Here is a 19614-nt window from a genome sequence, read left to right on the forward strand (position 1 = left end):
AAAATCGACAGAAGCAGAAAAGGCATCTGAAAAATCAACGTGACATTTAAACGGCTCAACACTTTGACAGTATTTACGGCCGTGCAAAACCCTTTTCCTTCCCAGTCCGGGTTCAGCCGGTGAAGCTGCACGTGGAACCAGGACACGAGGAGCATGAAACATGCAGATCACCCACGGGCCCGCACCACAGGTGAGTCCCAGCTACAGGTTTGCTACAAGGGAGATGCTCCTGACTGGACTCTACGTCACTTACCACGGGGAAAGCCGAGGAAGTACAACTGCCTGGCAGGAGGAGGCCTTTTGGAAGGGCAGGGCCTGGGAGGGTCTGCAGGGTCTTGCCAGTGTTACACCATGCACTGCACCATGGGCTAAGCACACGGGGATGGGGGGAGAGAGAACTGCGACCCGACCTGCACCACTGGCCGCGGCTGGTCCGGGCCAAGAGAAGTCACAGGGTTTTTCTTCAACTGAGGTAAAACGAGAGATGGAACAGGGGTGACTTGGGAAGCAGATGTGGCAGGACAAGAAGGGAAAAACAGACTTCTTGGCTCTTCGGTAGGACGGCGTCCAAGCGCACGATGGGTCAGTGGAGGGCAGGTGGGTGTGCTTGGCTGCGCTCCCGGGCTCCGGACGTGGGGAGATATGTTTTAGTCTCCGGCCCAGGAGGGTTCACCTAAAACCTAAGGTCCATTCATCACGCTTGTTTGTGTATTCCTGGAAAGAGCTGTCCTTTGTCATCTTCATAAAAAGTTTGTCCCTTAGAATCTCTGTAAAATCCCTCAGTCTAACGCAGGCCACGAGGGGATGTAGAACCTCTGTAAGGAACCCTCTAGGAGGCGTTCCATCCAAAAGGACAATTTGTGTAATTTGTTTTTAATGGATCTAGATCCCGGGCTGCAGGAGGGTTTCCCTCTGGCTTCCGCGTGTAGTGATGCATCGTAATCCTCACAGGATCCCAGGGTTCCCCCCTCATCCCCTGATCTGTGAGGCTTAAAGAGGCAGAAATATTTCTTGTGGCCGTTCAGAGCCAGGACGTAGCCCGTGTAGTCGCGCTCCAGGAAATGCTTGTCGTACTGGTTTGGGATGGGGGCTGCATCCTGCGCAAACTCCAGCAGGTACTCCAGCCACTCTCGGTGCTTGTCCAGGCTGAGGAAGGAGAAATGAAGAGAGCTGCTCCTGGGAAAAGAGCAGAGAAGACAGTGGGATTAGCATGTGTCCTGAGCAAGGCTGGATTCCTATGAACAGGTAAGGATTTGTCAGCAAGGGCAGGGCAGAGCAGTGTTGCTGCAGCTCCTTTTCCAGCACAGGTGACGCTTGCCCAGTGTGCAGCACTGTCGTGCTCTCTATCTGATGAAACATGGGTACAGCCAAAGTGGCAGCAGCACCAGACCCATGTGGCCACCATCACTGAGTCTGGCCAGGAAAGGCCACTCGTTTTTTGGCAGCTCATTGCCACAGGTGAGCACAGAGGCTGCTCGCCAGAAATGTTTCCTCTTGGCAATGGAGCCAACCCTGCTCCTCCTGTGTCGCCAGAGCTGCCTCACACAAGTTGTTAACACAATAACAGAAACCCAGGAGAGGCCCCAGCCTACCCTGTAAATGTGTAGACTTCCAGGGCGAACTTCTGGAGCAGGGGGGTTTTGGTCGAGTTGGACAGGATCAAGACGACGTTCATGTGGCCCGGCCTCAGGCGCACCAAGTTACTGGTGTAGTTGATGTCCGTTAGCTCAGTCACCTCAACAAAGCCCTTTTTGGGAATCCTGCTGCAGCAAAGCAGTGACTGAGTGAAAGGGGGGCAAGGGACCAGGAGCGACTGAGGACGGAGAAACTGTGACCATGTTCCTCAGCCTGTTCCCGAGCCATCCCTGTGCCCAAAGCCAGTTTAATTGGTACAACAGCCCAGTTTGGATCTTCCTCAACAAGTGGGTCAGACCTTTACCTTTTCCCCAAGCATGCTGTCTGGTGCAAACTTGGTGGGAATAGTTTAATAACCAAATTAATGTCACCTTGTCCTTGCTGGCGGGGTCCTGGCTCACACCGCTCCTCCCCACCTGGCTGTGCCGGTGCTGCTCTGCACAACAACTGCATTATGTCTATGCAACTCTGGCACTTCTCTGCTCTCCACTAACTCTCCCTGCACAGACACCCCCTGAGCAATGCTTCCACAGAAAAGACTTCTGGAGAAATTAGAGGGAACCTGTTACTCTCTTTGCTGAAGCTCACGTCGTTCTTCTCTGTCTTTGTGGCGGCTTCTTCTTTCTCCGAGGGTGGAGAGTCCCTTGTGTCACTCGAATCACTGTGGAGGAAGGTGATTTTGTGTGTGTTTAGGGCCCTGGGTTGGACTGAGGAGCTACCCCTGAGGGCATTTTGGTGTGCACTCACCTGAAAGCCTGAACAATAACGGTGCCAAAGAGAATGAAGAGCGCGGAGAAGAGCAAGGACAGCAGCGGCATCATTTCTCGCCTGAGGGGAAGATGTGCAAAGAGCAGTCTGGCCTGTAAGTTCACATTTTCTGCCCGAATTCCAGTCCCTGTCTACCTCAAATAACAATATGTGCTTTCCCCAGAAACTCAGCTTGTTTCTCAGGGTCTTAAAGACCATCAAGTTTTTGAGTGCTGTCCTGCTCCCACCCAAAAGAGGAGGCTAAAAATGGATCTATTTTAAAATAAGGTAACAGGAAAGCAGTGAAAACCCACAATGGATGCCCAGACTGTACCAGTTACTGTGAAACAAACTGTCCCAGCAGTCTGAGATGTAGTCCAGCGAGGAGTAGAGCCATCGGATAAGGAACATCTGTTTGAAAAGAATGAAAAGCAAAAAACAAATGACAAACCCGCCATGCACAGCCCCAACATGACTCCCATCCTGTAAAAATGAGCCCAACCCTGGGCCAAATCAGCTTCAGAGCATGCAGTGAGCTTCCTTCTATGAGCAAGAAATCTTATAAGAGTCTTGCCTTGGAATTTTAGAATATAAATAATGCCTGTGAACAACCATAATGGGACTGTCCACATCCAGAACACAGATATCAGACAGCTGGAAAGGCCACGGACTTACAGGAGCGAGCTCATCATTCAGGTCTGCCACGACAGTCTCTGATGACAGAAGGCCAGGGTCTGTCCTCAGCTGGTCCAGGAGATCCAGGAGGATGAAGTTGTCCTCCTTGCTGCCTTGCCAGGCCTCCTCCAAGGCTTTGTAGGCAATCTTCCCCGCGTTATTGCGTCTCTCCAGAATGACCACCTGGATGAGCCAAGAACGTGGCAGATGTTAGAGAGGAAGGGGCTTTTTTCTACACAGATGTTCTGTTTCAAACCACTGCCCAGAATTAGGTGTCAGATCAAGGTACAGAGTGATGTAAATTAAAAGACAGGCTAAAAGAAGGGATTAAAAACAAAAGGAAACCCTCACAGCTGATCTTCCCCGATACTTCTCATCATCCATCAGTAAGGCGTCTGCAAATTCTGGCTGCCGTTCGTTATAGATGTACACAAACTTCAGTGTGTCTTTTGTGTTGGCCACAGCAAAAGTCAAAAAGGCCTCATAAGCCTCAGCAAACTTCTCTCCTTCTCCAGTAAGCAAGACCACGCAGTGCCTGGGTGATACAACGAGATGGGGGATTAAGAGCCGTTCTGGACACAAGAGGAAATGACCACCCCCTTTCTGCTAGTCAAAATCATCCCAATGAGGCAGAAACCTCTCTGACACTGTGGATACTGAGCATGATCCAATGCAGTCATTGCCCTTTTCCCTTAGAATCAAACCAAAGGTGGCTTTAGGAGCAGCTCCAGAGCCTCAAATCAGGAGGACATGCCACTTACTTCCGCTGACGGTGAGACTTCTTGACAGGACACAGCTCCTGGAACAGCCTCTGGTTGGTGAGTCTGGCCACCATAAGGAACTTATTCTGAGAAAGGAAGTCATCAATGAGCTGCTTCTTCATCTCTCGTGCCTGGCAAGGACAAAGGAAGCAGAGGTCAGAACTGAGCAGGTGAGGAGAATAAAGCTGTTGGGTGTTCCTGTCTGAAGCTGGGGAAGGCTGCTGGCCATCACAGTCCTCGCTGCAATCACCCAAGGTCTTGTGAGGCCTCAAGACTGGGAAGCCACCTGTGTCCACCTTCCTCAACAGCTCAGACACCAAAACTAGAGCCTGCCAAGCTTCCTCCCTCCAAACATTTGCCCTCTTTGTCTACTGAAGCCAGAGTTTATGCTGAGAACGAACACCCTTTACTCCAAAACACACCAGCGACAAACCTCTCGTCGCCAGCTCAGTCAGGAAACCTCCACGCCCGTTTCCCATAAGCTCTTGGAGACGGCTCTGAGCGGTACCTGCACAACGTCAGCGGGCCGGTCGATGTGCTCCTTGAAGACCATCATGGTGGGACTGTAGACGTTGATGTTGTACTGACTGGACAACTCTTCGGTGCCTCGGAGTCCGACGTACACATACCCAAAGGACAGGTAGTCTCGGTAGGCAAAGGCAGTCAGCTGGATGGGGAGAAATCCACAGTGTGTGTTTGTGGTGGAGAGTGAACGTTTTCTCCCCTGAGTGCTCGTGATGACTTTGCTCTGAGAATACATCCTGCTGTTTGAATGTCATTGGGCTTGTACTGCAAGAGGTACAAACCCTTCCTCTCCCTTGCTGAACCACGCTTTGAGTTCTCTCAGTCAACGTGCTGGGAGCCTCCATGGATCCACAGTTTTATTTACAGTCTGACATGGGGTTTCTCAGGAAAAGGGCTTTGCAATAGCACAAATCAGACATGCCACAAACATTTCTCATTCCTAACAAAGGTTAGTAAGCACTTGTGTTGCTGCTACCTCCAAAACCCACCCACACCTTCACATCCATGTAAGGTACATCCAGGTCAGGACAGGGAATCAGACTCCTAACAAAGCTGGTCACCTGGCCATGCCATTTCCAACGAACACAAATCACCCTGCTCTCCCAGAACCAGCCAATGGTGTTTGGAGGCATTGGTTGACCTCTACTCACAGCAATGGTGCATTTTCTTTTGGAACATCTGGATTCATAAACAAGTCAACTTGGCAGCGACAGAAATCACATTACCTTGTACAGTAATGGCACAACTGGCATATGATCGAACAGCAGGACGTGGGGCTTGTTGTCCTTCCTCCAGTCAGAGAGAAAGCGGATGTAGTTTTTATCTGTAATCTTTAAACAGAACAGGAACATCAGTTTAACCTCTGAGCAGTCAGGCAACGCTCCACCATGAGCTGTCTCAATGAGAACTGAGCCTGAAAAGGTGTCCAGGTGTTGCAGAAAGCTGACTGTGGGTTGGTCTTCCCAGAAGGTATTCCTGATTAATGAATGAATTAAAACCATCACTCTCGACCCACTCAACTCTCTCAGTTATTGCAGCCTCTGTCAATGCCATTCCAAGTCAATGCTGATGGCACTGTCATTCTTGTAACTGTTTGTTTGGACCATATTCTTTATATATCTATACCTATATATAATGGGAAGCCAAGGGTTAACAGGCACCTACCAAACCTGAGCTTCATCAAACCTGCTCTGGTACCTCTGTGACCCAGAGGAAGGAGATAAATGGCTCCGTTAGCTGTGGAAGGGGAAACAGATCCCACTTTTGGGATGAGAACTCCAACACACAGAGGACAACAAGTCAAATTTGTTGGGAAAGGCAGCCCTTGCTGAAGATCCCAAATGAAAACAAGGTGAGGTGAACAAGGCTGCAAGAAGGGGGTAGGCAGGTGAGTGCACTGTGGGGGCTGACCTGGCCACATCGCCCTGAAAGGAGTGGCGGGTGCTTTAGGACTCCACCAAAAATCACTGGGCAAGGCTGAAATGCAGGAATATTTTATCAGTTAGGATAAAAGTTATTTTACTTATAACTTGGAAGGGCTCAAGCTGCCAGCTCCACTTTCAAAGGTCCGAATCATACCGGACAAAACAGGTCGGTGCGTTTTAGGAGACACCACCTGGGAGTTAGTGAGTGGTCTTTAATTTGCTGGATGAAATGCTGAGAAAGGAGAAGGGAAGTGAAATCCAGCAGGTTCCTAGCCTAGGGATAACCTTGGTGGGGTTATCCCTTGTGGGGTGTCACAGCTGGGGGGCAGTTGGCACTCAAGCCCCCGGTATGACCATGTAGTGGCAGGATCAGCCCTTTTGCAAGGAGAAGTGTTATGTGGTGTGAAAGCTTTCCACAGCTCCAGGGTTTGGAGCTTTGTGATGCAGATCAGCTCAGGGCCCAAATTAAACAGATTAGCCACCAAAACAGCCAAGGAGAGAGAAATCTCCAGGCAGGCAGGAGAAGCAGGGTGTGACACTCCTGCTGGAATGTACCTTCTCGACAAGATTCCCCGGCAGAAGGTTCTCCACGAATTGCCGCAGGTTTTCCCGAACGACGGCGTTGTGGAAGAAGGTTATTTTCCCGTTAATGAGCCCCAGCAGGGTGGGAGTGCTGTGGGCACCCAGGTGGTGGGCGAGGCGCCGCTCGTACCCTGCGTGCACGACGCCGATTCCCGCTCCTGGAAAAGGAGAGCAGCTTCAGGTGAAAGATCCCCAGCAAATGCCCAGTGGAAAACTGACCACCTGCTCCCTTGCCCAGCACCCCAGAGTTAGTAATGTTTGGGAAAGCATTAGGACAAATCTCTGAGGAAATCTAAAGGTTAAACAGAGTCCTGCAAAAGCTGAAGGCCAACGCTGGATGCACACACAGCCTCATCCTTACCCAGCGCCTCCAATTCCTGAGCGACTTCCTTCCACACAGGCTCGATGTGGATGCAGCTGAAGCACCAGTCCGAGGTGATTTTGATGAGGTAAGGTTTCTTGAAACTGTCCGGCACGATTTCATTGATGTAGTGGGAAAAGTGGAGCAAATACTTCTCGTCGGAGGTGTCGCGTCGCTCGGAATTGAAAGGGAAGTGGAAGAAGGACTCGTCGAAATAGAAGCCGTCGTGGAAGCGATGGAACTGGCGATGCTGGTGCTGAGAGAAGCCCTGGCTCTCCCCAGCATCTCCATAGCGATCGAAGTTTGCCCTCTTTTCCTCGTTGGAGAGAATCTGGGAAGTGGACGATGGAAAAACCATGAGGGGGAACTGCCCTGACTGTAATCCCTTAGTAAACGACTGCAGCTGCCTAAGGAACGTGTGGGATAAATAGTCTGGAAAAGGGAACTATCACATCCCTCCAGGCTCACTGTGGTAAACAGGGGTAAAAAAACGCCAAAGTCCAAAGAAAAGGAGCTCCTAAATCCAGACTGTTGTACCCACTTCTGACACCAACAGCTCCTTGGGACAAAACATCCCACGTTGGGATTCCCTCTTTTCTGGAGCAGCTTTTGCTGGTGTCTCTTTGAACCCGGATGGTTTTCTTGGCACATCAGAAAGTGACAAAAATTTCACCAAGAAGCCAGGAGCCCCATAGAGAAACTGCATTTTTTTTGGCAGGGAAAGAAGGATTTACTTTTATTTCCTTGGGCTCAGCTGCCACAAACTGGGGCAGCCAATTTCCACAGTGATGTGCAAATAACTAGTACCGACAATAATTTGAGGTGACCAAAGCCATGTGATGACTAATGCTGCTTACATCACCCCAAAATGCTTTTATGTGCATGTGACACGGACAAGACGCTGCCCAGCCAGGCAGGGCTCACTGAATACTCTCTCCTCCCTCCTTTGAGGCTTTTTAGCCAGGACAGGGCAGGCCTGTAGCAAAATATTTGCAGCAGAGGCCACGCTGGTGACTCCAGTGGCTGTGTCAACAAAGCTGAGTAAACTTTTTGGGTGGGTAGTGTCCACCTCTACAGGGTCAATCACCTTTCCCATGTAGAAACACACAGGAAAAGCACAGGAAAAATAAGTTCTCTTAATGTTAACAACAGCAGGAGTTTATAAGCAGCACGTGTTACCTCGTAGGCCTTGCTAATCTGGATGAATCTGTCTTCTGCTCCTGGGTCCTTGTTTTTGTCAGGGTGCCTACAAGGCAGAACCAGAGGAAAAGGGGTCAGTGGTTCCCTGGAGGGCACAGGGAGCTGTCGGCCTCTGTTTGGAGGCGAGCAGAACATGGACAGTTACGACGTGCAGTGGTATCCCCGAGGCTGAGATCAGATTTATACCCAGCACGTGCTGTCCCTATCCAAACCCCATCCCAAAACGCAGCACTGGGATGTGTGTGGTGTGCCTGTGGACCTGTGCCTCTGTCTGATCCATCACCAAACAGCCCAAGCCCAAGCCAAGGGAGCATGCCTCTTTCCTAGCAATGGCTCCCTTGGCTGCTGCCCCACATATCTACTGGGTTCTTCCTTAAATCACCTCCTGCCACAGCCCTCAGGATGTGTCGTGCAAGACAACAGCTCTGGGTGAGGTTCTTTCCCCAGGCGATGCCTCAAGCCTGCCCCTCATCACACACCATGGATGCAAGGGGTGTGACGTTTGGGCACCTGATGCCTTTCCCTCCCACAGCACAGGGACTGGGTTGCCCTTGGACAGTGACATATCGAGCTGAGACTTACACCTCCGTGTATTAAAAGTTCCCTGTTGAGTAAGGGACAACTTTTTATCCCCATAGCCGGACTCTGGGAGAACTTTTTCCCCTTGTAACCAGACTCTAGAAGAACTTTCTTCCCCATAGCCAGACTCCAAGAAAACATTTTCCCCCAAAGCCTGACTCTGGGAGAATTTTCCCCCCACAGCCAGACCCTGGAAGAACTTTCCCCTCTGTAGTCAGACTCCAGGATAACTTTTACCCCCTGCTGCCAGACTCTGGGAGAATTTTCCCCTCTGTAGTCAGACTCCAGGATAACTTTTACCCCCTGCTGCCAGACTCTGGGAGAATTTTCCCCTCTGTAGTCAGACTCCAGGATAACTTTTACCCCCTGTTGCCAGACTCTGGGAGAATTTTCCCCCCACAGCCAGACCCTGGAAGAACTTTCCCCTCTGTAGCCTGATTCTGGGATAACTTTTCCCTCCATAGCCAAACTCCGGAAGAACTTTCCCCCCTGTAGCCCGATTCTGGAAGAACCTTCCCCCCCAAGAGCCAGCCTCGAGAGGGTTTTACAGCACAGATCGCTGGCGCGGGGGCACCCGCCCAGCTCTAGGATGGCGAGGGAGCCCCGGCGCCGCTTCCCGACCTCCCGCCGCGCCTCACCCGCGCTGCACAACCAGGTGAGGCCGCTCAGCATCCCCGCCGGGCCGTGCCCGGGCTGCGGGGCGGGGGGCGAGGGGTGGGGAGGGCAGCACGTACCATTCCCGGGCGAGCCGCTTGTAGGCCTTCTTGATGTCGGCCTGGCTGGAGCCGCGGCCGACCCCCAGCACGCGGTAGGGGTCGAAGTCCCCCGGCGCGGCCGCGGGCAGGGCCGGCAGCAGCAGGAGCAGCGGCAGCAGCGGCAGCAGCAGCATCCAGGCGGCCCGGCCCGGCTCCATGTCCGGCGGGGCCCCACGGGCGGAGGCAGCGGACGGGCCGCCCTTCCCTCGCCGCCGCTTCCGGCGCGCCCGCCGTGCCCGGGGAGAGCCGGAGCTTCCGGGGGGGGACACGGGCAGGGGGACCCGGGCTGGGGCTGCCCCGGCGGTGTGTGCGATAGGGGGGCGATAACGGGGGCCAGGGGAAGCCGTGTGAGGACACTGAGGGCGCTCGGTGCGTTCAGCTGGGGAAGAGGGGGCTGAGGGGAGACCTCGCTGCAGTTACACCTTCCTGGGGTGGGGCAGGCCCTGAGCTCTGCTCTGTGGGGACCGGGGACAGCACCCAGGGAATGGCCTGGAGTTGGGTCAGGGGAGGTTTAGGTTGGATCTTAGGAAAAGGTTCTTCCCCCAGAGGGTGGTTGGATACTTATTTCATTTCATGGCTGGGCTTTGCGAACGAAGATTTGGGAAGGGCTCTACCCACGTTTGTTGCGCGTTGGTGGCTAAAAAGGCCAATACGAGACAGGCATGTCCGGTTGCAAAAGGCACAGCAGAAAGACTCCTTAGGTGGTAAATTCTGCAAGGCACGGTTCTTTCTGCGTTGTCTTTTCTCCTCAAGGGTGATCCTGCGTGCGTTCTCAAAAGCATCAGCAGCGTTATAGATGGTGTGTCTCCAGGCCTCCTGACTGGAGGCCAGAGTAGACCAGTTCTGGTGATCAATATGGCCAAGGCTGGGATGTTGTTTCAGGGAGTCCTTGTATCTTTTCTTCAGGGCTCCTCTCTTGCGGCAGCCGGTGGCAAGTTCACCATAAAGCAGGATCTTAGGGAGGTGGTGGTCCTTCATCCTGGAGATGTGCCCTGCCCAGCACAGCTGCGTTCTCAGCAACATGGCCTCGATACTTGTGACTGCTGCTTGTTCTAGAACAGATGGATTGGTCACATAATCTGACCAGTGGATATTTAGGATTGAACGGAGGCAGCGTTGATGGAAACGTTGGGTACTTAGGATAAATATAAATTGTGATTCGTGAAACAAGTGGGCGATTACATCAAAGTAAAACAAACGGATTGTAAAACTTAATTATACCCCCATAAAGAAATAAAACAGACCCTTACAAGGTCAAGAGGCCCTAAAACCTCCCTACTATCCTAAGAATAAAATATGGTAGAACTTTAAATCTTTAGGCGCCTGTTCATCCAAAAATGCATGAATTATGACTGGTGGTAGAGATAACCCTTTTAGCTTTAGCTGTAAGAAAACCCATATATTAAATACTTAGCAAAAACCTGTAGAATGTATATGCATATGATATAATTAATATGCATGAAGTAGCTAAGATAAATACTAAATGTACCCTGTAGTAGCTGTGTGCAGATTTGGGAAACTGGTCCCCATTTCTGTCACCCAGCTGGCTGCTTGCTTTTTCCATATAATAAACTCTTACTCAAAAACTTATAGAAACTCGAGACTTTGTTTATCACAGCACTGACCAGGCTCCCCAGGGCAGTGGGCACAGCCCCAAGGCTGCCAGAGCTCCAGGAGAGTTTGGATGATCCTCTGGGGCACAGGGTGTGACTGTTGGGGCTGGGCCTGTGCAGGGCTGAGGGTTGGACTCCATGAACCTTGTGGGTCCCTTCCCACTCAGCATATTCCGTGGCTTTGTGATGCTTTGGTTTTTTGCTAAGTCGCGTTTATCCGAAATCAAGGACTTTTTTCTTGTCTCATGCTTTGCCAGTGAAGAGGTTCACAAAGGAAAATGGGAGGGAGCATAGCTGGACCAGGTGACCCAAACTGGCCCAAAGGGATGTTCCACCCCATAGAACATCATGCCCAGTATATAAACTGGGGGGAAGTTACTGGGAACGGGCTGATTTGGATTCGGGAAGGGGGGTCTGGCATCGGTCAGCGGGTGGTGAGGTAAGCAATTGCATTGTGCATTATTTGTTTTTCCCTTTTTATTATCAGTATTATTATAATTTACCATTGTTACTGTATTTTACTTTATTTTCAATTATTAAACTGTTCTTAACATACAAGTTTTACGTTGATTCTCCTCCCCATTTCACCAGGGTGAGGAGAGAGGGGGGATGTTGAGTGATTCTTAATTTCCATCTGGGCTTAAAACCACAACAGTCTACTAGGGAATGTGGGTTGGATGGCAGTGAGGTGGATCAATGGCACAGTTCAGAGGGATGTGATCAGTGGATTCAGTTGGAGGCCTGGAGGCAGTGGCCTTCCCCAGGGATCAATACTGAGCCCAGTCTTATTCACCTTGTTTATCAACAGGGAATGTACCCTCAGCAGGTTTGGTGATGATACAGAACTGGAGGGAGTGGCTGGTACATCTGAAGGCTGTGCTGCCTTTCAGTGGGACCTGTCAGGCTGGAGAATTGGGCAGAGAGAATCCTAATGAGGCTCAACAAGGGCAAGTGGAGGGTCCCGTACATGGACAGGAATAACCCCAAGCACCAGCACAGGCTGAGAGTGACCTGGGAGAAGGACCTGGTGGACAACAAGCTGTCCCTGAGCAAGCAGAGTGTCCTGGGAGCCATGAAGGTCAGTGGGATCCTGAGGTGCATTGGCAGCAGGTCAGGGAGGGGATCCTGTCTCTCTGCTCAGCCCTGGGGAGGCACATCTGCAGTGCTGTGTCCAGGTCTGGGCTCCTCAGGACAGGAGGGATGTGGAGCTCCTGGAGCAGGTCCAGCAGAGGCTGTGGAGATGATGAAGGGACTGGAGCATTTCTGTGACCAGGAAAGACTGAGGGACCTGCGGCTGTTCAACCTCCAGAGACACCGAGAGGGGACCTCAGCGATGTCTGTCAGTGTGTGCAGGGAGGGGGCAGGGGATGGACGGACCAGGCTCTGCTCGGGGGGTCCAGCAATGAGACAAGAGGGGAATGGTCCGATACTGACGCACGGGAAGTTCCACCCGAACACGAGGAAGAACTTCACAGCGCGGGTGACGGGAGAGGGCGTGGAGTCTCCATCCCCGGAGATATTAAAAACTAAAACTAAAATAATAATAATTATTTTAAAAAAATAATTAAAAAAAAGAAAAAGGGCGGAATCCTGTGCCGCGTGCTGGACCATCCCGGATCTCTCCCGGGGTGCGATTCCGGGATTCTGTTCCGGGCAGCGAGAGGCGGTTCCGGGGCAGGGCGGCGGTTCCGGGCGATGGAGGAGCAGCGGCGATGGAGGAGCAGCATCGCCGGGCGCTGCGGCGCGGGCGGGCCCGGCTGGTGGCGGCGCTGCGGGTGGAGCCGCTCTGGGACCCGCTGGAGCGGCGCGGCATCTTCACCCCAACCATGCTGGAGGAGCTGCAGGTGGGCCGGGGACGGGTCACTGAGCACCCGCGGTGGCCGTGGGAGGGATCCGGGTCGCCGAGCACCGGGAGTGGCCATGGGGAGTGGTTCCTGTGTGCCCTGAACCCCGGTGACAGGCCTGGGGGTGGCTCTTTTGTCATCTCGCCCCCATGACAGGCCCTGTGTCCCCTCACTCTGGTGACAAGCCTGCTGAGTGGTCCTTGTCCCTCCCCACCCCGAGCCCTGCAGAGAACCCCCCACACCTTGTTCCTTCTTGTCCCCAGCCCCGGGTAGTGCCGGGCATGGGGGTTCCTCCTTGAGTCCCCGTCACAGTCTGGTGACAGGGCATTCCCATTTCCCCTCTCGGTGACAGGCGGCAGGCTTGGGGGTGTTTTACCCTGTCCTGCCCACCAGTAACAGCCTGGAGGTGCCTGTTTGTCCCCTGGGGCCAGGCTGGGAGTGCTCCTTCCCCCCTTTGGCTCCAGACCCCACGGAGGGCTGCGTGTCCCCTTGGTGATGGTTGTGGGTGGAGGGGGGTCAGAGCTGGGTGTCGGGTGGCTACTGCGGGTCTGTGTGACTGTGTCCGCTGGGTTTTGGCCTTGTTCACCCTGTGTCCACGTGCTGGGTGCAGATCCCAATTTCCCCTCTCTGGGACCAGTCAGAAGGGCTGCCCAGGTGTTGCATGAAGATGTGTTTTCCTGGGCTTCCCTCCTCTGCAGGGCGCCGGCAGCCGAGCAGACCAAGCCCGGCAGCTGATCATCGACCTGGAGACTCGAGGGAAGCAGGCTTTCCCTGCGTTCCTGTCCATCCTGCGGGACACGGGGCAGGGTGACCTCGCGGACATGCTGGTCCAGGAGTGCGAGTCCCCGCCGGCGGCACCGCAGCTGCTGGACCTGCGGCCCGTGGAGCTGGAGCTGCCAGGAGAAAAGCAGCATAAAAGTCAGTGCTGAGAGTGCGGGGGATTTTTTTTGGCAAACAGGAGCATGGTGGGTGGCAACTGGGATCCATCTTGTCATGGGCAGTAGTCTGTGAAGTCCCAATTTTTATTATCCTGGTAGGGGTGACCATGCAGAGCTGTTGGGAGAATCATCAAATCCCAGAGTGGTTTGGGTGAGAAGGGACCTTAAAGCTCATCTTCTTCCACTCCCTTCCATGGGCAGGGACACCTTCCAGTAGCCCAGGTTGCTCCAAGCCCCGTCCAACCTGGCCCTGAACACTTCCAGGGATGGGGCAGCCACAGCTTCTCTGGGCAGCCTGTATGTCCCACTTTCCAGCAGTGGAAGCTTTTAAGCTCAGACTGTACACACGTTAGGACCACCCCCTGTATTTTTGTCCCATGTCATTACAGATGTGACCCTTCCCGAGCGTTTGTCCTTCCCAGTCCAAGCTGAGAGCGAAAAACCTCGAACACCTGTGCCAGCCCAGGGTAAGCTGCATCCCAGGCTCTTCCAGAGAGATAGCATGCCAAATGCTCATTTCCAGCAGGGTGGGAAGGGGGAATTGTGTCAGGAAAGATTGATGTGAAGTCTGGGAGTGCTTGTTGTGGAATGTGGTGAGCTAAATCCCATGTCTGTTGTGTGTTGTAGGTTCTGCCGTTGACAAGAAGAGCCGTGACCTGGTTAGTAATTGGGTAGGCTGAAAGTGTTCCCTGTTGGCCAAAAGCTGTGTGCCTCACGGGTGGCTCCCGAAAATATCCCTGGAAGGGCTGCTTCTCCCTTTGTGTTACCTGAGCAATTGCTCTGAGGTTGATGCCACTGTAATGGGGCCAATCGGCTTGGAGTGGGTCGACCAAGCCAGATCCTACTTAGGATTACCACAGTGATAACACAAATTCTTGCCTCTTTCTGGTGAGGTTTGATAATGATGCCTAAAAAAAATTCCCAGAAGCTTTAGCTTGCTGTTGGAGATGGCACTGGGTGAAGCAGCAACCGGTTTTCCGCAAAGGTTTTCCCCAGTTCAGTGGGTTGTTTTGTGTTCCTGGCTGCTGATGAGAATGTGTGTGTGGAGAATGGATGCTCCTCCCCATCCCTAGGTTTAGAGAAATGAAAAAGCTTGAAACAAGCCACTTTAAGGGCTCCCATTCCTCACTGGTGTTGCATCCCACTGGATTAGCCAGCAAGCACTTGGAAAAAGAGGGAGTTCAACTGTTGCATGTCCCTGCCAGGTTTATGAGCTGAAAGCAGATCCCTGTGGGCACTGCCTGATCCTCAACAACGTCACCTTCTCCAGAGACTCGCATCTGTCCACCCGAGTTGGCTCCGACCTCGACTGCGAGAAGCTGGAGCGGCGCTTCAAGGCCTTGCACTTTGATGTCCTGGCTCGGCGGGATCTGAAAGCTCAGGTGAGGCTGGCTGTGTCCTGCTGCCACAAGGGATGAGAGCTGAGCCCCTGGAAGTGATGGGAACATGTTAGGGGATGTAACCCCACGCCAACAGCACGGGGCACACAGACAACCACTTGCATCCTCTTATTTTACTCTTGTGCTGTGATTGCGGAAGGAAAGAAGACCTTGCATGTTTTCAGCCTTCTGCCTGATTGTTGAATCCTGGCTGTGATTTGTAGGGTAATAGGTCAGGCTGTGTTTTGGGGATAGCTGGGACAGCACTGGGGCTGTGTGATTTGTCTGTCTGTACAGCCCTCAGCTGTTGTTTGAGGTGGTGAGGGGGGAGCTTGATCGTCCGCAGTGGCCTCTGGAAGTAAAACGTGGTTCTCTGCTCACCCCCCGCTCCTGGTCAGAAGCAGCAGATTTCAGTGGATAAATCATGTGGAAGTGTGTTTTGGTTTATGTTCCTGTGTTGTAAAGAGTGCAGAGAGGTGAGAAATTTGTGTGATTAAAGCAGCCAATGTTAAATAAGGGCAGATACATAGAAATACGTGCTCTCTGCTGGTGGCTTTTGCCACCTGTCCTTGGGACTCTCCTTATCCCGTGGCAGAGTTCTTCCAGGTCCTTCCATGCCTAATGAGAGCAGGGCCTAGCAGTAATTTGTAATATGGTTCAAAAAACTCTTTGTGTGATGTTGCCCACGTAGGAAGTGGTTTTGGAGCTGCAGAAGCTGGCGCGGCGGGACCACAGCGCCTTGGACTGCTGCATCGTGGTCATCCTTTCCCATGGCTGTCAGGTGGGTTCATCCCATCTCTCCCTTTTTTCCTCAGGCGTGGAAGGGAGGTCTCTTGCAGGGCAGGAGGGAAGAAGTGGTCTGTGTCTGGGTTAAAGAAAATGGGAGCTTCTCTGATGTAGTCTGATCCAGTGTTGCCTGTGGACAAGTGTTTCTGTTGGGAAGTCGGGGCAAATAATTTGGAACTGAACAACTGGCAGAGAGTGAAGAGAGTATGCTCAGCCTCGTACTGTGATTGTTCACAGAATCATGGAATATCCTGAATTAGAAGGGACCCACAGGAATCACTGAGTCCAACTCCTGGCCCTGCACAGACACCCCAACAATCCCACCCTGTCCCTGAGAGCGTTGTCCAAATGCTCCTTATGCTCTGGCATCTTGGGGCCAGGCCTGAGGAGCCTGTTCCAGTGCCCAACCACCCTCTGGGTGAAGAACCTTTTCCTGATATCCAACCTAAACCTTTCCTGATGCAGATTCATGCCATTAATTAGTCCTTCCAGTCCTCCAGCTCTGACAGGGAGATTCTATGAGCAGTAAAACCTGTTTATTCCCAGTCAGAGCTCTTGAAGGATAAGGAGAGGAGAGGGAATGTTAAGAAAATGTTGTATGGTACAACATTTGTCCTGTTGTCCCAGAGGATGAAGAACTCAGTTGCTGGAGGAGGTGGGATAGGAGTTGGATAATAGAAGTTGGATTGCTGGATTTTAGTGTGTTCCAAATGGCTTCTGGGTGTCCCCTCGCCCTGACTTGGCCACAGGAATTTCCACAACCACCAGGATTTGTTGTGGTACCTTTTGGCCACGAAAGACCCAATGGGAAATGGGCTCCCTGGTCACCAGCCCTCCACCCCCATCACTAGCTCCTGCATTTTCCTCTTGCAGACGAGCCATATTCAGTTTCCCGGAGGCGTTTACGGAACGGATGGAAAACCCATTCCCATAGAAAAGATTGTGAACTATTTCAATGGGTCCAATTGCCCAAGTTTGAGAGGAAAACCCAAACTCTTCTTCATCCAGGCCTGTGGTGGAGGTGAATCTTTGTCTTGGCTCTGGTAGCACTGGGCTTCGGAGATGTGGTCAGGCTGTGGCTTCGGTTCCCGTTCTGTTGGTCGCCTGTCTCTCTCTCCAGCTGTCTTCTCACTCCAGCTGTCCCTTCTTTTACCATGTGCTGAGTGGCTGCTCCAGCTCTTCGGCCGTAAGTCGGTGTGGAAACACAAAGTGAGGAATTTTGTACGAAACACCAATGGTTACAGCTCGACCAGCGCAGCCGAAGGGCCAAAAAGCCTTGTTTTGTTCTAGGGCCTTTGTCCTCTTCTTTCGCCATTTTTTTCTTAACGTTTGGATGTACAGTTGTGGATCCCTTGGGTGGGGTGTCATCAGGAACTGTCTCATTGCTGCTTTTTGCAGAACAAAAAGATCGAGGCTTCATAGTGGATTGCGATTCACCCAAAGATGAAACTCCCGGAGCTTCTTTGGAATCAGATGCGACTCCTTTTCGGGCTCCGTCGGGTAACGTGGACGAGCCAGATGCCATTGCCTGTTTGCCCACACCCAGCGACATCTTGGTCTCCTACTCAACTTTTCCAGGTGACAGAACTTTGCTGGGCACAGGGGAATTAGCAGAAAAGTCGGAGCTTCGTAGCCAAAGTCAGCGGCAGTTCAGGGCGACAGCTCCGTTGGGGAGGCAGGAACCGAGCAGGATGAGAACAGCAGATGGGCTTTGGCATAACATTCTCCTTCTTTCTCTGAAGGTTTTGTCTCCTGGAGGGAGGCGACTGGCTCGTGGTACGTGGAGACACTGGACAGTGTGCTGGAGAGATATGCCCGTTCAGAAGACCTGCTGAACATGTTACTGCGGGTAAATGTCTTTTTTTTTGCCTTCTTTTTGTGGTCGTGATGAAGGAAATAGTCAGGAATGTGATTAGTCAGGGGTGTGGAGGCCTACAATTAAAAAAAGAATGAGGATATTGAGTGTTGACTTTAGGGATGGGCTAATTGGAGGTACTGCAGAGAGATTTAATTACGAAGAAAGTGTCTGGCCTCAATCTGCCAAAAATCACCGCGAGGTTTCTCCGGCGAGGGGTAATCCTGGCAATACAGGCTTTAATCTTTCCAAGGAAATTGCTTAAAATGGTGTAGCTTGTCCCTTCCTCTAAATCCAAGCTGATGGGACTTGGGTGCTGTCAGAAGCCTGTTCTGGGGTTGGAGGATGGGGTTTGGATGTCACTGTGCTGCTTTGGCTCGGCAGTTAGCAATTGCAGGGGAGAAGCACGAGCCCCTCTCTGCTGGCTGGTGTTCAGTGTAAGGAAACCACCTTGGGGAAGTGGCAGGCACATCTGGAAGAAAATGGGTGGGAAGGAACTTGCTTTTAATTGAATTCCCAAAGGGAAGGAGGGAGTTCTGGCTCATGCCAAGAAGCACTTGCCAGAGGCAGGGGTTGGTGGTATGGCTGAGGTTTCTTGAAAGCCTGTTCCCCTGAGTTCACTTTGCCTTTGCCAGCAAAAATGTCTCATATTAAGAGCCCTGCCATCTCTCATGTCCATAATCCCACTCCTGACCCCTGTTCCCAAGCTTCCTGCAACAGTCAGGAGAGCATCTGCTCCCCAACCACTCTCCATCTGTTCTCAGGTGGCAAATGCTGTCTCAGCCAAGGGGAGCTACAAGCAGATCCCAGGATGTTTCAACTTCCTCCGTAAAAAATTCTACTTCATGTGTGACTGACACCTGGGCTCCGAGGTCCCTGCCAAGTGTGAGAGTTCCTTCCCTGTGGCCGGGTGAAATCTGTGCCTGCCACGACTCGACGTTGATGCTCCCCTGGATTTTGTCTGTCTCTTGAGATATTTGTCTGGAGAAATGTGATCTGCAAACACTGTCCTTGCTGTGAAGTTGAGATGAGGTGGAGATCGTGCTGTGCCCATGGGAAATGCTGGGGATTGGAGCCGGAAGCCCCTTTTCTGGGGTACATGCCGGCCTGGAGCCTCTGGAGCCAGAGGAGAGCACCTCTGGCTCTTCACGTGGCCACACTCAGCCTCAGAGTGTTTTTCCTTGCTGATCCTGATATTTGTGTCCTGTGCTGCCCGGGTAACTGATTGATGGGATCAAGTTTGGCCCTCAGGTGTACTGGGATGAGTTTTGCCATCAGTGTTTTTAATAAATGCAAAGAAAAAGCAAATCTTTTGCTGTATTCCCTCCTTTGTTCCATCTCCTGATTGCCATTTTAGCACCTTCCAAAGGCTCCTCTGAAATGGGAAGAGCAGGAGGACCTTAGCTCATGTAAATTTTGAACCCCTGCTGTTACTGGGAGAGTTTCTAGTGTGGCTGTGCCAGCCTGTGGAGCAGGCATCCTCCTCCTTCCGAGGAATCAGTTGGGTGTTAAACAGGAGTTACAGCAGGAAACTGATGAGGATTCTTTGGAATATCAGAGCTGAGGTAAATACTTGCCCTCAGGAGCTGCTGCAGTCACCGTTTCAGGTCAGAAACCCTGGATGTGTGTGGGATTTTGGGGGAGAAAGAATCCTCAGAGCAGCCCTCGGGAGGTGCAGTGGTCTTAGGGGAGGTCTGTGCTGCTCAGGGGCAGTCAGTAGGTATTTCCCTGCTTCTTTGGGAAGCATTTCTGATATTTTTAGGCAGTTTCGTGCTGCAGGCAGAGCAATTCCCAGCCTGGGGTTTGGGTTTGGGTGAAGGGATGGCTGGGAGTTAGGAGCAGAGGGCAGGGAGCAGGAACTGCCTGCCCCAAGTGAGGGGAATTGGGGGCAGGCTCAGGTTGAGCCAATTAGGGTGATGCTGGAGGTTGAAAGGCCATGGCCAGAGTGAGACAGA

At 52.3% G+C, this 19614-nt stretch overlaps 2 protein-coding genes across 2 annotated transcripts; one reads left to right on the forward strand and one right to left on the reverse strand.

Annotated features, from left to right (window-relative positions):
- Positions 1-6: 6 nt before the first annotated feature.
- Positions 7-9402, reverse strand: DNAJC16 (DnaJ heat shock protein family (Hsp40) member C16). The gene is made up of 14 exons (XM_017832054.1): positions 9224-9402; positions 7890-7956; positions 6711-7041; positions 6323-6507; positions 5069-5173; positions 4327-4485; positions 3819-3949; positions 3409-3592; positions 3058-3240; positions 2717-2793; positions 2383-2463; positions 2198-2296; positions 1593-1763; positions 7-1176 (listed from the first exon to the last, which is right to left on the reverse strand). Exons 1-14 carry the CDS (start codon positions 9400-9402, stop codon positions 780-782), a joined length of 2349 nt encoding a protein of 782 aa, XP_017687543.1. The 3' UTR covers positions 7-779.
- A 3167-nt stretch (positions 9403-12569) lies between these two features.
- CASP9 (caspase 9) lies at positions 12570-18952 on the forward strand. The gene is made up of 10 exons (XM_017831950.1): positions 12570-12701; positions 13400-13619; positions 14029-14106; positions 14267-14298; positions 14845-15021; positions 15710-15799; positions 16678-16825; positions 17203-17382; positions 17547-17653; positions 18424-18952. The coding sequence occupies exons 1-10, from the start codon at positions 12570-12572 to the stop codon at positions 18514-18516; spliced, it is 1257 nt and encodes a 418-aa protein (XP_017687439.1). The 3' UTR covers positions 18517-18952.
- The last annotated feature ends 662 nt before the right edge of the window (positions 18953-19614 follow it).

Source organism: Lepidothrix coronata, unplaced genomic scaffold (genome assembly GCF_001604755.1).
Source record: "Lepidothrix coronata isolate B3197 unplaced genomic scaffold, Lepidothrix_coronata-1.0 Scaffold198, whole genome shotgun sequence".
Lineage (NCBI taxonomy): Eukaryota > Metazoa > Chordata > Aves > Passeriformes > Pipridae > Lepidothrix > Lepidothrix coronata.